Here is a 14,439-nt window from a genome sequence, read left to right as displayed (position 1 = left end):
TTAGGCTCACTCATCTTTATTTTTCACCCCTCTAGGTTTGGGTAGATGAGCTTTCGTGTTGACGAGGATTTTTGGCAAATCTTGATATAGGTGATTACCTCGATGGTATAATTCTTATCCTACCTCTATTGTACTTTACTTATGCTCTGCATCACATGTGAATTGAGTTCAATCCCACTCACATGCGCACTTATTATATTTAGGCACTTTTAGGTTTAAATTTATTCACATTTTTTCCACATCACTACACTTTATGGTTTCGTCACCTTCCTGGGGTCAGCTAGCGCAGCTCAATTCGAAGTTCAAGTGGACATTCTGGGTTAGGGTGTGTCATCAACCGAATTGTCAAATGTTATTTTCTTATTAAAATAAAGCTTTAAATTATTGTAGCTATTAAAAAATGTTGAAATAAAATTTTTATTGGTTGAAATAAGGGACCCACCATTCAAATGAATTAAAAATAATGTTGGCATTGATGTTAAATTTGACTCTTAATTACAAAGTCTTTAAATTCAATCAGTAAATAACACTTCAATTACAAAGAATTTTTATTTCAAATATGGCATTTCACCTAGGATTTTGACATCTCATTTAGAGACGCTATGTGTCACATCCTAATCTTAACTCTGTCGTAGCACGATATTGTCCGCTTTGGGCCCTAGTCATGCCCGTACGGTTTTGTTTCTAGGAACTCACACGAGAACTTCCTAGTGGGTCACCCATCCTGGGAATGCTCTCGCCCGAACTCGCTTAACTTCAGAGTTCCGATGGAATCTGAAGCCAAGCCAGTGAGTTCTCAAAATGCCTCGTGCTATATGAAGCTGGCCATGTACATATAAGGCATATCACCCCCTCTTCGTTGGTCGATGTGGGATGTTACAATCCACCCCCCTCTTAGGGGCCAAACGTCCTTGTTGGCACACTGGCACCACACATCAGAGTGGCTCTGATACCAAATTGTCATATCCCAGTTTCGACTCCATCATAGCATGATATTGTCCGCTTTGGGCCCCGGCCACGCCCTCATAGTTTTGTTTCTGGGAACTCGCACAAGAACTTCCCAGTAGGTTACCCATCCTGGGAATGCTCTCGCCTGAACTCGCTTAACTTCGGAGTTCCGATTGAATCCGAAGCCAATGAGTTCCCAAAAGGCCTCGTGTTATATGGAGGTGGGCATATACATATAAGACACATCACCTCTTCTCCGTTGGTCGATGTTGGATGTTACACTATGTAACAACTGATATTTACATATCACATCACTTAATTAATCAATCATTTTAATTCTATAATTAAAATTAAGTATTCCAAAAATATTAACTTCTAGCCTTTTCACATGCATCCCCATCCTCCCTCGTCTCCATTCTCCCTCCCTCTTTCCTTCTCCCCTACCCCCTCCTGACCACCCAATTTCACTGGCAACAATCTTCTCACTACTCACATCTTGTCATCGACTACAACAAAACTCTTTGTCTACTGCCCTTCCCCAGTTCACAACGTATCAGTCACCACCACTCGATCTCTGTCTCCACTAATACCCAATCGTCACATCTCTTTCTGAATATCTAATTCTCTACCACGTGGCAACTTATGGGCCATCATTAAGGTTTAAGGTACTATTTCATAACTTGCCACGAGTGATCATCCAAAAAATGCTAGTTCCACTTCAATGAAGGTAGTACCAGAATTTCTCACTACCCAGACAGGTGGCGCCTTTTGGTTAGTCCAAACTCTTACACAACCCATGTGGCAGCACCTGATAAGGCCATGTGATATTTTTATTTTTCCTACAAAATATCAAAAACACATTAAAAAAATTCATAATAATTCATTTACAAGTGAGAAAAAAGTGAAGAAAAAAAAATGCAAATGCTTGATCACGTCCTCTACGCTTTGACTATAGGTACATCGTCATTTGGATTTTTAAAACCATACGTACCCACTAATGTATAATTTGCGTTTGAGTTTAAAACAAATAAAAAATATTTTACAAAATTCAAAAAAATTTCGTCAATTAGTATGTGACAGGGAACGTTGTGGCGTCACGTCCCGAATTTAATATTATTTTATTCTCTAACCTTTAAAATTACAAAAATGCTCTTGTTGGACTATATTCGTGGACGTTTGAATCCTTATCCTTATCACTTTTTATCACCTTGCACAATGATGGGCAGAATGGTAATTTTGTATTATTGGGAATTTATTACTTGTTTATCAAGACAATAGTGAGTCGTCAGTATTGCAGGCTGGATACCATAATATCGACGACTTATTCACTGAGTTCATTAAGCAAATGGGTAAGGAGGCCCGTTTACGTTAGTATTTTATTAAGAGAGATCATAGTCACACACCCTAAATTACTTCTCTCACACCTTTCTAATTTTTTTAATATTTTCTACACACCACTAACACTTGATAGAAAAACTATTAAAAAAATTAAAATTGAATGAGAGAAGTAATTTGGGGTGTGTGAATATAATCTCCTTTTATTAATTAGGTCTCGTACCTAGTTAATTATTATTTGGGCTGGACCCAAAGACACACACATATATTCTTGGAGTACTCTACGATGCGAACATGTGGGCGCAAGCAAAACTGAATTTGGAGTTACAATAAAGATTTTACGAATTACGGAGCATGAAGGGCGTTTTGGTAAATTCATGTTTACGAAGGATTTTTTTTTTTGTATTGTCTTTTGTGACTTTGAGCTATCTGCCAAGTGGAGCCCACATCACTCATTCCCCTCATTCTCGTATCTCCCTCACTATCTCAATCTCTCACTCTTTCTCTAACGCTCTCAGATCCTTCTTTCTCATTTCACCTTACCCTTCTCTCACTCAAACTCTATTTATCTCTCTCATTCTCATCTTTGTAATACAAAAGAGGTCGAGCACCATACACAATTCACTTACCACCACTAGCGAGCTCTCTTACCTCACAGTCTCTCGTCTTTCTCCTTCCTATCTCACATCATTTGCTTACTGCACAAATTGCACAACATCAAACTAGACGATGGCTCACCAACATTTTCTTTAATGAGTTCCACCATCCCCGACGTTGGTAGACCTTGAAATCCCTAAGATTCTCCTTTTAAACATGATCTGGTACTGCTTTTAACCTTTATACTGGATTTGAGGGAAGGTTGATACAAAAATGATGAATGGGGAGACTTCCCTAGATTTTTGGAAACCCAGAACCGGGGTTGTCGAGCCAATTTCAAACCTTTTTTCCGACCAACTCCAACCATGACACGACCTCAAATGGGTATAGATCTATTCCCTACATTTCTAACTTCATTTAGGTTTTTGAAACATTGATTTTGGTTGAGTATCAAGCTCGGAATAAGCTCTGAAAGTTGGAGAAAAACCTACAAAAATCTGGAAATCGCGAAGAAGGCGTATGGGCACGTGTGATGGCCAGCACGTGGCTACCAATATAGCCACCTTGCAGCGGCGCGTGGACGAACTCGAGATCCTTCCTTAGGTTTCTCGATGTGCCGAATCCGAATCCCCTCTTCGTTTTTCGAAATTCGATGGTTTTGAAATAGTTCATTTATTGGTCGTACTTTGAAAGAATACACAAATTTACGTTAGTTCGTTATATATCTACATAAATGGTTTCATTTCTAGGTGAAACGCTTCGCAAGGATCTTCGATGCCCGTGAGGCGGGTTCGACCCGATGACATGATTTGTGAGTGGGTCTTTGCTTTTAAATATTATATATTTAGTTATTTTCCATTTAAATATTTAATAAAAAAATTTCTACATTACGCCTAGATTAGACTAACCTTTTTAAGAATTAGCGTATTGACGGAATTTTTGAAATTCTCATAAATTCTACGAGATGCACGTTTATGCATATTTTGATGTGATGCCATGAATATATTTGTGATCACAAATATTATTATTTTATTGTTGTGGATTACGAAATTTTCATAGCATCATCATATTTATATTACTGCTCATCGTGCATGTTACACTAGTGTTAGTACTTGATCGGGTCAGGACCAGTCTTCACATGTATGTTCACATCGCACAGTATGCTCATTTTGGATCCACTGTATGTGTCAATCTTATCCTAGATTGCTATAGGCAATTAGGACTTGTATGTGATGCACATAGCGCCAGTCTTCACGTGATTGTAGTACTAGAGCGTAAATCATTGTTACACCTAGTCTTGTTCATGTCAAGAAACCTATGCATGAACTCATTTGTCAGCATATGTCAATGAGCACCCGATATTATATGTTCATTTATGCGAGATATTGTGATTACTGGTTGTTATATGTTTTATAGGTGAAATATTGTTTTTTGCAGTAAATGTTTTCATACTATATGTAGTATATATATTTGGAAACTATACTTGTTTTACGGCAATGGATTATACGTTTTCGACAAGATTTTTACACAGCTTGATTTTTAGGCCCACTCACCCTTATTTTTCGCCCATCTAGGTTTTAGTGGAGAGCTCTTGTGTCGACAAGGATTCTTGGCAAAAGTTGGTATCGGAGTTCACTTCCATTGGTACATTTCTTATTCTAGTTTCACTATACTTTATTTATGCTCTAACATCACGCGTGACATGGGTTCAATCTCGCTCACATGCGTACTCTTATATTTAGTCACTTTTAGGTTTTAATTTATTCATATTTTCCACATCACCACATTTTATGCCTTGGTCACTTTCCCAATGTCGGCCAGCACAACTCGATTCGGAATTCAGGTAGACATTTCAGGTAGGGTGTGTCAAACGCGATATCTTTGATCTGGTATGTTCAATATACCAAATTAGTGTCATGAACAATTGAACATGGTAATTGGTCAAGGAGGTGATATTAAGCACCAAATCATGAAACTTGTTCAAGTGTATAATGTAACATGACAAACACCAAGTATCCAGTTGACATTTGTGTAATTCTTCAATTTGATTTCAACACACAATCGAGGTTTATGCTCATTTCTCGATGAGCACGATTCAAGGAGCCGTGACAACTTCGAAATATTTTTGTCGATTTTTCTTTGGTTTTATTAAAAGTTATACCTTATATAATATTTTATTTAATATATGCCATGTGGCACCTTATGATTAGTTTGATATAATTTTCTCGAGTTTTTTTGTGTCAAAACAATAAGCAACCTGCAACAAATTTGTAGCAACTTTTGAATTTTATTTTTCTCTTATTTTATATGAAAATTTCAAATTATATATATTTTTTATTTCTCATTGCCATGTGCCATCTTCTCGCCCATCACTAGAGTTTAGGGTATTATTTCATAACATGTCACAAGTGATCATCCCAAAAATACCAGTTTAACTCTAGCGAGGGCAATACCGAAATTTCCCTCAAGACAACCCAGACAAGTGACACATTTTGTTTGGTCCGAACTCTTACATAACCCACGTGGCAGCACTTGATAAAGGTCATGTGTTATTTTTATTATTCCTATAAAATATAAAAGCACATTAAAGAGATCATAATAATTAATTTACAAATGTGAAAAATATGAAAACGTTTGTGATTGCATCCTTTACCCTTTGACGATGGGTACATTGTCGTTTGGATTGTTACAACTATAAATCCATTAATGTATAGTTTGAGTTTAACATTAATAAAAAATATTTCTAAAATGCAAAAAATATATCGTCAATTGGTACGTGACCGGGAATGCGATATCTTCAACGTGGTACGTTCAATATGCCGAATCAATGTCATGAACATGGTGATTGGTCGAGGAGATTCAATTAAGCACCATCTTGAAACTTGTACAAGTATATCATGTAACATGACAAGCACCAAGTACCCAATGTAACATTTGTGAAATTCTCCGATTTGATTTCAACCACTGTTCTAAAAATCTCCGCCTAGCGCTGCCTAGGCCCCAGCCTAAATGCTAAGCGGCTGGCCACCGCTTCAATTAATCCCTAGGTGTTTGAAAATTAAGAAAGGGCATATACATGCTTAGGCGCCTGCCTAGCCCGTGTTGGTCGCGACTCTCACTTAGACAGAAAACAGATAATTTTCATTTTCATTATGTTCTAATACTTTATAATCTATTTGTCATTTTATTTTTCAATTTATATATTCCAAGGCACCACTTAGTAGGAAAAAGCTTTGTTGTTGTTGTATATATTCCAAGGCAATTATGTATTTTTTAAATATAAGCAGACCCTTATTTATCCTATAGATAATAAATTTACTTAAATTTACCTAGTCCGCTTAGGCTCCACATAACAGCCTAGGTGCCAGGCACTAGCTACCGCCTGACTAGCGCCACCAGGCACCGCCCGATTGACACTTAGTGTCTTTTAGAACCTTGATTTCAACTCGTAATAGAGGCTTTATATTCATTTCTCAATAAGTCGGTTCAAGAAGTTTGTGGGAACATTCGAATTATTTTTTCGATTTTTCTTGATTTTACACGAACACCTTATATAATATTTTACTCATTATGTACCACATGCACCTTGTGATTCGTTTGATATAGTTTTTCTCTGTTTTCTTCAAAACGACGAGCACCCTACAATGAGTCAGCAGCAACTTCCGAAATATTTTTCCAATTTTTCTCCTATTTTATATAAATGATTCAACTTATATTACATTGTATTCAAAATTTGCCAATTTATTAACTTGTCATTTATGATCAGGTTCCACCAATGAGTTCAATTTTATTGTGAGACGTCCAGATGAAATCCAACGGTTTAAGTTGGTCCACGTGGATGGTCTGCAAAAATTATTCCGCACCAGAAAATTTGCGAAGAGTATTAAAGCATAACATCACAATGGACTTTTAAGTACTCAAAGGGGGCGTTTGTTGCGCCGGACTATCTCGGACTGGATTAGCTTCAAGGACTAAGCTGGACTGGCTTAGACTAGACTAAACTGGACTAACTTAATGAAGCGTTTGGTGCAGTATTGGACTAAGAAGCTGGATAATAACAAATTATAATATTATATTATTTAATATATAAATTATTAATATTTTATTATGATCTTATCTTTTTCTTCATTTTTTCCTACCATTTCCTCGTTAAATTGGATGAAGTTAGCACCGCCAAAAAATTCATCATCATCTCTGGACCGAGATCTTAGCTTTGAATGCTCGAATCTGTCATGGATTTGAAGAAGCCCAAACAGGCTGAGACTTACAGGCCATTTTCCAGCCACATTCGACCACATTTTGGCCTCGATTTAGGTAAAATTGTAATCTTGTCACTCCCAGCTTCAATTTGGTATATTTTGTATGAAAGTTGGTTGTGAAATGGATTTGAAAGAGAGTCGGAAAGTTAATGATTGATCTAGGTGATCGGAGATGATGAGGAGTCTGTCGAGAGTGGTCGTTGAGCATGACGAGGACGAGAAAGATGGATAGTCTTAGCTAGTCCCATGGTTATTGGGGGGTCTCGCTAAGACCTCTTAGTGAAGGGTTTTGTCCATGCTAATTCCCTTTAGTCTCATTAATGTTAGTCCCAGCATGGAACAAACACAGTATTGGACTAATAGTTAGTCCAGTCCAGTCCAGTCCAACTTAGTGAGGGCAAACAAACGCCCCCAAAATGGCTTGCTTGGGTCCATTAGTATACCGAGGTCTCGTTTAGCAGCTCGGACTGTACTGATTTTTTCAGTCATATAGGATAATTTATCATCGCATAGTACTGACTAATTAATCAAGTGTTTGGTACAATATCAAACTAATAGTCATATTATTTATAGGGGTGTTTTGATATAAGTGCCTGAGTTTTCAACTCTATAGACTAAACATTTGTTGGTTTTAGAGATTTAATTAAATATTTTTCCTACAAATTTAAAATTTCATCTATCATAACTATCCTTTATTTGTACTAAAATTACAAATCTTACCACGCCTAAATTCTTCACGTCAGAAAAAACTGTAGAGATATTGAAACAAATTTCTTACAATCTAACTCCTTTGATTCCCTCTAAAGATAATTATACAAAAAAAAAAAATGATTATGTGCAATTTATAAAGTAATAAAATACCCTGCCATTTGATTTTTTTCCCCCTTTCAATGAAGAAATAAAATACCATTTAAGATATTTGTAGTAATCCATATATAAATTTTTGTAGTAATTCATATAAGAAAATAACATCGAGAATAATACAAACGTACCAATAAAAAATATGTATGAAAACAAGCCTACTAAAACCGGAAATAAACATACTAGTAAACAACATTGAAGAACAAAAGTAAATGTACCAATCAACAATATGTATAATATTAATCGTACCCATATGATACCAAATGGTACAATCCATAATGTATACAGAAACTATCGTAACAAAATCATGAAAAAAACCTATCAATCAATGAGAACAAAACTAAACATACCAGAAGCTAAAACTAAACGTACCAAAAGCTAAAACTAAACGTACCAATCAACGATATGTAAACCTAAAAATTAAAAATAAATGTACCAATCAATACAAAACCAATATATGATAACCAACAATCAACGTACCATTATCACTGATCAACAATATGTACAAATTCAAATGTATACAAAAAAATTAAGTAACAAAAATTATACTAAATAATAAACAAACAAAAAAAATCTAAGCCTCCATCATTTTTTTTCAATTTTAGGATAAAAAGCTGTTTTTGTCACATCCCGGCCCCGGACGGATCACTTCCCGGGCCCGCTCCACCACCGTAGCACGATATTGTCCGCTTTGGGCCCCGACCACGCCCTCACGGTTTTGTTTTTTGGAACTCACATGAGAACTTCCCGATGGGTCACCCATCCTGGGAATGCTCTCGCGCGCTACTCGCTTAACTTCGGAGTTCCTACGAAACCCGAAGCCAGTGAGCTCCCAAAAGGCCTCGTGCTAGGTAGGGATGGAATATACATATAAGGATCACTCCCCTGGTGATGTGGGATGTCACAATCCACCCCCTTAGGGGCCCGACGTCCTCGTCGGCACAGCACGGCCAGGGTTAGGCTTTGATACCAAATGTCACATCCCGGCCCGGGGCGGATCACTTCCCGGCCCCGCTCCACCACCGTAGCACGATATTGTCCGCTTTGGGCCCCGACCACGCCCTCACGGTTTTGTTTTTGGGAACTCACATGAGAACTTCCTGATGGGTCACCCATCCTGGGAATGCTCTCGCGCGCTACTCGCTTAACTTCGAAGTTCCTACGGAACCCGAAGCCAGTGAGCTCCCAAAAGGCCTCGTGCTAGGTAGGGATGGAATATACATATAAGGATCACTCACCTAGTGATGTGGGATGTCACAGTTTTTAACGAAAACAAAAATTAAAAGAGATAATTGGATAAAAATGTTGAGCGAAAAAACCAAAATTATCTCCTAAAACAAGAGTCCACAACTCCTAAAATACATGAATGAAAAAAATGGCCGGATATAAAAAAAATTCTCTCAACTAGTTAAAAGGACAAATTTAGAAATCAATATGTAAAATTTTAATTTAAAAAAAATACAATTATTATTTTTAATTTAAAAAATAAGAAATACTGATGTGGCCTAATGTACCAATGAGGCTTGATCTAAATTCTAAAAGGTAGGAATATTTAAAAAAAGAAATTCAAATTTTTAGCATTTAAATCCAATTAACTCTTATTTATGCTGTGCTTGTACGATACTGGATATGAAAACTTAGAACTATTATTTTTTTAAGAGAAAAAAAATTAATTATTAATGAAAAAGAAAAAGAATAAAAAACAAAGTTGTCAAATGCAAAAAAAAAAAAAAAAAAAAAAAAAAAAAAAAAAAAAACCCAGTTTGATGATTACTGGAAAAGAAAAAAAAACAATGTTGTCAAATGCAGAAAGAACCCCAGCAGCCATTACACCAGCGTGGGTGGATGGTGTCAAGCAGCGGCGCAGAAAGAACCCAGCACAGACAGGCGGGTTCAATTTACAGAAGCAAACCTCCAGATTCATTCATTCAGAAATGAAACGCACTTAAAAAATCATCAATTCCATCCTTCCAGGGGAATCCTTGCAACCAAAAACCCAATTTTGAGCTTCTAATCCATTAAATTAAAAGACCTAGATAAAATCTCGCCCAGCTCTAAGTTTCTAATCCGTTGAAATAAAAACCCAGATGAAATCTTGCCCCAGTTTTGAGTTTAATCACCACAGATCAACAAAATCAACGAACAGTTCAGCCAAAACTTCAGATAACGTCTCCCGGCGTGATTTGAGTTCGATCTACAAGCTCTCCGTTTGAAATTTGCTTGATGCTGATCGGAGGTGGGGATGGAGAAAGAGCGAGAGAAAGAATACCTTGAGAAGTTGGTGATGTGCAGAGCAGATGGCGAGATGGCTTGGAGAAAATAATCGGTGCTTATTTAGTACGAAAGAAAGCACTCGTTGTGTCAAACAAGACTTGAATTAATACTTTTTTCAAATTTATGCTCCATTAATTTGATTAATTAATGTGGATAAGCCTATATATGGTGATGGACTTTTAAAACTCAATTGTCATAGGTATGGCTGTGATGACTCTCATGGAGAGCAGTTTCATCCTCGAAGACCATCTTCAATGGTTAGGCTAAAAATCAAATTTTTTAGTCCGAAAAATTTAGCTTTTAGTCCATAAATAAATTTTCTGCTCCAACCATTATAGCCTAAAATTTTAACCCGGAATTATTAAAGAATGAACTTAGACTATTTTTTTTTTGTTAAATTAAATTTAAAAAAAATAAATAAATATGTAGACCATCGTAAATTAATTTTATAAATATTTTAATCTAAAAAAATTTAAATTCCGATAAATATTGGGTGTAGTCCACTCCGATTTATGGGCTCAATTTTGGGGGGGAATTTAGCATTGGTTTAGCATTTAGCATTTAGCCCAAAATTTCCCCTTGGGTTGGCGTGGGTTTGGGGGGAAATTTTGGAGGGTAATTTGGCTTTTAGCCCACCATGGGAGTTGGTCTAAAGGGCAAGAGCCATGTAAATTGCTCTTACTATTCACTCTCAATAGTATTTGTATTTGTGCAACTCTACTTGTTGGCTAAAGACGAATACTATTTACAAATAATTTTTTTTTTGGGTTGTTTTGTTGCACGTAAATTACAAAATGTGGCTGACGTCAATCTTGCTCTATGGTGCAAAGCCAGGCTTAACTTGCTCGAGCTTTTGGATAGGCTTTGCATGACCCACCACTTACACTTTTTGATTCGGCCCGCTGGGGTGGTTCTTCAGGTTGAAGGTCATCTTTCAAGCCCTAGCCGTCGTCAGAATGACAAGGGTGAAGTTTTGGGGGCATGTCATGACAGGCTGGGGTAGGGACTCGGGTGTGCTCTAGCCCACCGCAAATCAGAAAATGTTCTTGTCGAAAATTCTAGGGGCTCACCTCGCCACTTGCAAGGCACTCCGGCCACCCCAACTCACATGAGAATAAAGACTAGAAAAACAAGACGTATGCACCCGGTTCCATGAACGGTTGTAGAATATTGATATCGAGGAGGATGTGAAAGATAATGCTGTTTTCTTTTGGTTTCAGACTGAGGAGGCAAATCATGTGCCACATGCTTTTGCAATTAGGTGACTGGTTGAGCTTGACTTGATCTAGACAAAAAACACAATAATTTTTATTTAATTTTGCTGAGAATGAATGTCACATTGATGAGATAACGAACATACTTAAGTAAGTTGAGCTACTTTTTATATTACTAATTAGTTTTATGGTGGAACCTCAATTTTCTTTATGATATCAAAGCAGATTGTCCAACACATGAAGCTCAACGGCCACAAGTGCGCCATGTCATCTCGTTGTGTTGTCTATATGTTTAGGCTTGAAAATCACCACATGAGGGATGTGTTGAAAATAAATCTCATACTGATAGGAAGAGAAACTCTGCATAGCGTTAATAAGTTGAGCTATTTTTCATATTATCAATTAATTTTATATTAGAATCTCAATTTTCTTCAAAACTAATCTAATTTAAATTGAGAAGAGAGGCTTCGAACTTGAGTCAAGTAAGAGAATCACACTGCTCTAACCAATTTAGGAACTTCGAGTCTTAAACCTTTTATATTCAGGCCAGTTATGATTTTTTTTTTATCAAATCAAAGATTTTGTTAGATTAAATATTCGATTCCCACAAAAACTCAATTCATTTCCACATACTGTGATTGCAGGCCAGTTATGAATTGGGATGCACCAATTTAAGTGCAATTTTTTAGAAAAGCAAAAAGCGGAAATAAGGAAACACTCTGTTGATCAAAGTAACCCTGTTTCATTATACATCAATTTATTTATTTAATTTTTTTACTTTATCTCATTAATCAAAGTAGCACAACAAAATTGGAATGTAACTATTTTCATGTAAATTGTATACATGAAAAAAAAACCCTCTACACTCATTTCGGCCAGTATCAACCAGCAGCTGAAATGAAAAATAAAAAATAAAAAAAAATAAAAAAAAAGGAAAAAAAAAAAAGAAAGGAGATAAAAGGTAGTAAAATTACATTGTTCAAATCATCAGGAGAAAAAAAAAAAAAACAATGGAAATCAAACCAGAGTGGCGATCCCACTGTATCTGGGTCTAGTTCTATCAGGTGAAAGCCCCTCTTCCATTGCCTTCCTCTTGTTATTGTTGGGCGGCATCGTTTGCGGTTGTTGCTGTTCTAGTTCATGATCCTGCTCCTGTGATTGAGTCTCTGAGTTTTCAGATTCATCTTCTTGTTTTTCTTGGTTTTGATTGCTGGACTTGGATTTCATCAAATGGGGTCTAAGCCTACTCAAGTCTGATAGTCTCACTGGCTTTAAGAAAAACTCCTCAGCCCCTTCTTCCAAGCATCTGTTATTAACCAAAAAGTTAATCAATTAAACTTCACAATTCAAATTTTCCTACCATTTTTTAAGGAAAGTGATTTCTGCACTCTCTGTTTTTTTTCTTTTTCCGTTCACTCTGTTCCTCCCTTTTTCATTTTTCTTTACGTTTGGATAAAGGAGAATCAAGAGACGGAAATACAAGGACTGCAGAACAGAAAAGGACAGAAAAGGTACCTGGTGATTCTTGAAGGCACATTCTCAGATGACATGATCACAACAGGTATGTTCCTCAGAGATGAAGACTCCTGAAAAATCCACAAAAACAAAAAATCCTGTGAACTTTTTGGAATGTGACAGAGGAAATCTTGTGACTGACATCTGGAACCTGATTTATTTTTGGGTTGAAAATTTGGTGGGCAAATATTCCAGGGGATTTTAATTGATAGTTTAAACCCAAGTGGGCAATTGGACAATTGTAAAACTCCATTGGACAGATGGAAGAAAACTCAATGGGGAAAGATCGAGGAAAAGAAAACATGCAAGGCAATATAAAAAAAATAAACAAATAAAAACTAAAAGAGCATACCTTGATTTTCTTGAGCAAATCATATCCTGTCATTCCAGGCATACAGTAGTCTGTAATTACAAGATTCACTCCCACTTCCTGCACAACCACAGAGAGAAAACCAATCAAATTTAGAAACCCATATTTTTTTTATTAATATTTTTACAAAAAAAAAAAAAAAAACAAGGGAAAGGAAAAAAGAGAAAAGTAATCAAAAGATTGGGAATTTGAGAGATTGAGAGAGGACCTGTTGATTGTTTGGGGAGACAGAAGGTGAATCTGAACTGCTTTGTTCATCCTCATACAAACCCAGAAACTCAAGAGCCTTGCTACCAGAATCAACTGTAGTAACTGCATTCAACGTCCAAAACCCAACGTTAATATAGTAAAACAACGAGAACCCAACACTTGAAATTTCATCAGGGGGTTTATTCAGGAAAGGAAAAAATGGAACTCGAAACGTCGAGTGCAGGGGTTTATTTACCTTGGTACGATGAGGTCTTGAGGAGCCTCTCGATCAGCTTTCGATCGATGACGCTGTCATCAACAGCTAGAACGTGAAACTGTGAATCTGTGGCAGACATCCCCATTTCTCACTGATGAAGAAGAAAGCAAATACCAAAAGAAAAAGCTAAAATTGTTTTTGTATGGTGTTGGTGCTGTTTTTTCTATGGGAGGAGGAGGAAATGAGAAACAAGGCAGGTTTGTTGTATTGAAATAAGAAGAGGAAGACCCACCAATATCCACATCCCACAAAGCAAGACCCGACCAGATTTCAGTGTTTCACCCCAAATCTTGTTAATTTTTTCCAACTTTATTTTTTGAATTACAGGGCAAGCAATGTGAAAAGAAAAAGGAAATGACAAAATTAATTTAATAATCCCAATGAAATTAATATTTTTATTTTATTTTTGGTCGAGCCGGGAGGGAGGGAGGAGTAGTGGTGGGTTGTATGTATTTTTATACAAATGACTAAAGGAGGAGGGTGTAGACATTGCATTAGGATTCTTTTTTCTCTCTTTTTTTTTCTCCTATTCTCTCTCCTTCTATTTGAACAGTCATGCTTAAGTCACGTTACCATTTTATATTCATTTTTTATAAAAAG

At 36.5% G+C, this 14,439-nt stretch overlaps 1 protein-coding gene across 1 annotated transcript; it reads right to left on the bottom strand.

Moving 5' to 3' along the window:
* Positions 1-12,210: 12,210 nt before the first annotated feature.
* On the bottom strand, positions 12,211-14,120 carry LOC103942470 (two-component response regulator ORR10-like). Its single transcript, XM_009352655.3, has 5 exons — positions 13,819-14,120; positions 13,582-13,685; positions 13,356-13,433; positions 13,004-13,074; positions 12,211-12,794 (listed from the first exon to the last, which is right to left on the bottom strand). Exons 1-5 carry the CDS (start codon positions 13,922-13,924, stop codon positions 12,506-12,508), a joined length of 648 nt encoding a protein of 215 aa, XP_009350930.2. The 5' UTR covers positions 13,925-14,120; the 3' UTR covers positions 12,211-12,505.
* Between the last annotated feature and the right edge of the window lie 319 nt (positions 14,121-14,439).

The sequence above is a fragment of a genome, unplaced genomic scaffold (assembly GCF_019419815.1).
Source record: "Pyrus x bretschneideri cultivar Hongxiangsu unplaced genomic scaffold, Pyrus_bretschneideri_v1 Contig9, whole genome shotgun sequence".
NCBI classification, from domain to species: Eukaryota; Viridiplantae; Streptophyta; class Magnoliopsida; order Rosales; family Rosaceae; genus Pyrus; species Pyrus x bretschneideri.
Note: the sequence above shows the minus strand (reverse complement) of the source record. Positions and strands in the feature narration are given on the sequence as shown.

Excerpts from the sequence above, each read along its gene's own strand:
- LOC103942470 (XM_009352655.3), bottom strand. The coding sequence starts at position 13,924 with ATGGGGATGTCTGCCACAGATTCACAGTTTCACGTTCTAGCTGTTGAT. Across the intron at positions 13,434-13,581 it reads TCTCCCCAAACAATCAACAG|GAAGTGGGAGTGAATCTTGT; the intron begins GTCCTCTCTCAA and ends GTGGTTGTGCAG. Across the intron at positions 13,075-13,355 it reads ATTTGCTCAAGAAAATCAAG|GAGTCTTCATCTCTGAGGAA; the intron begins GTATGCTCTTTT and ends TGGATTTTTCAG.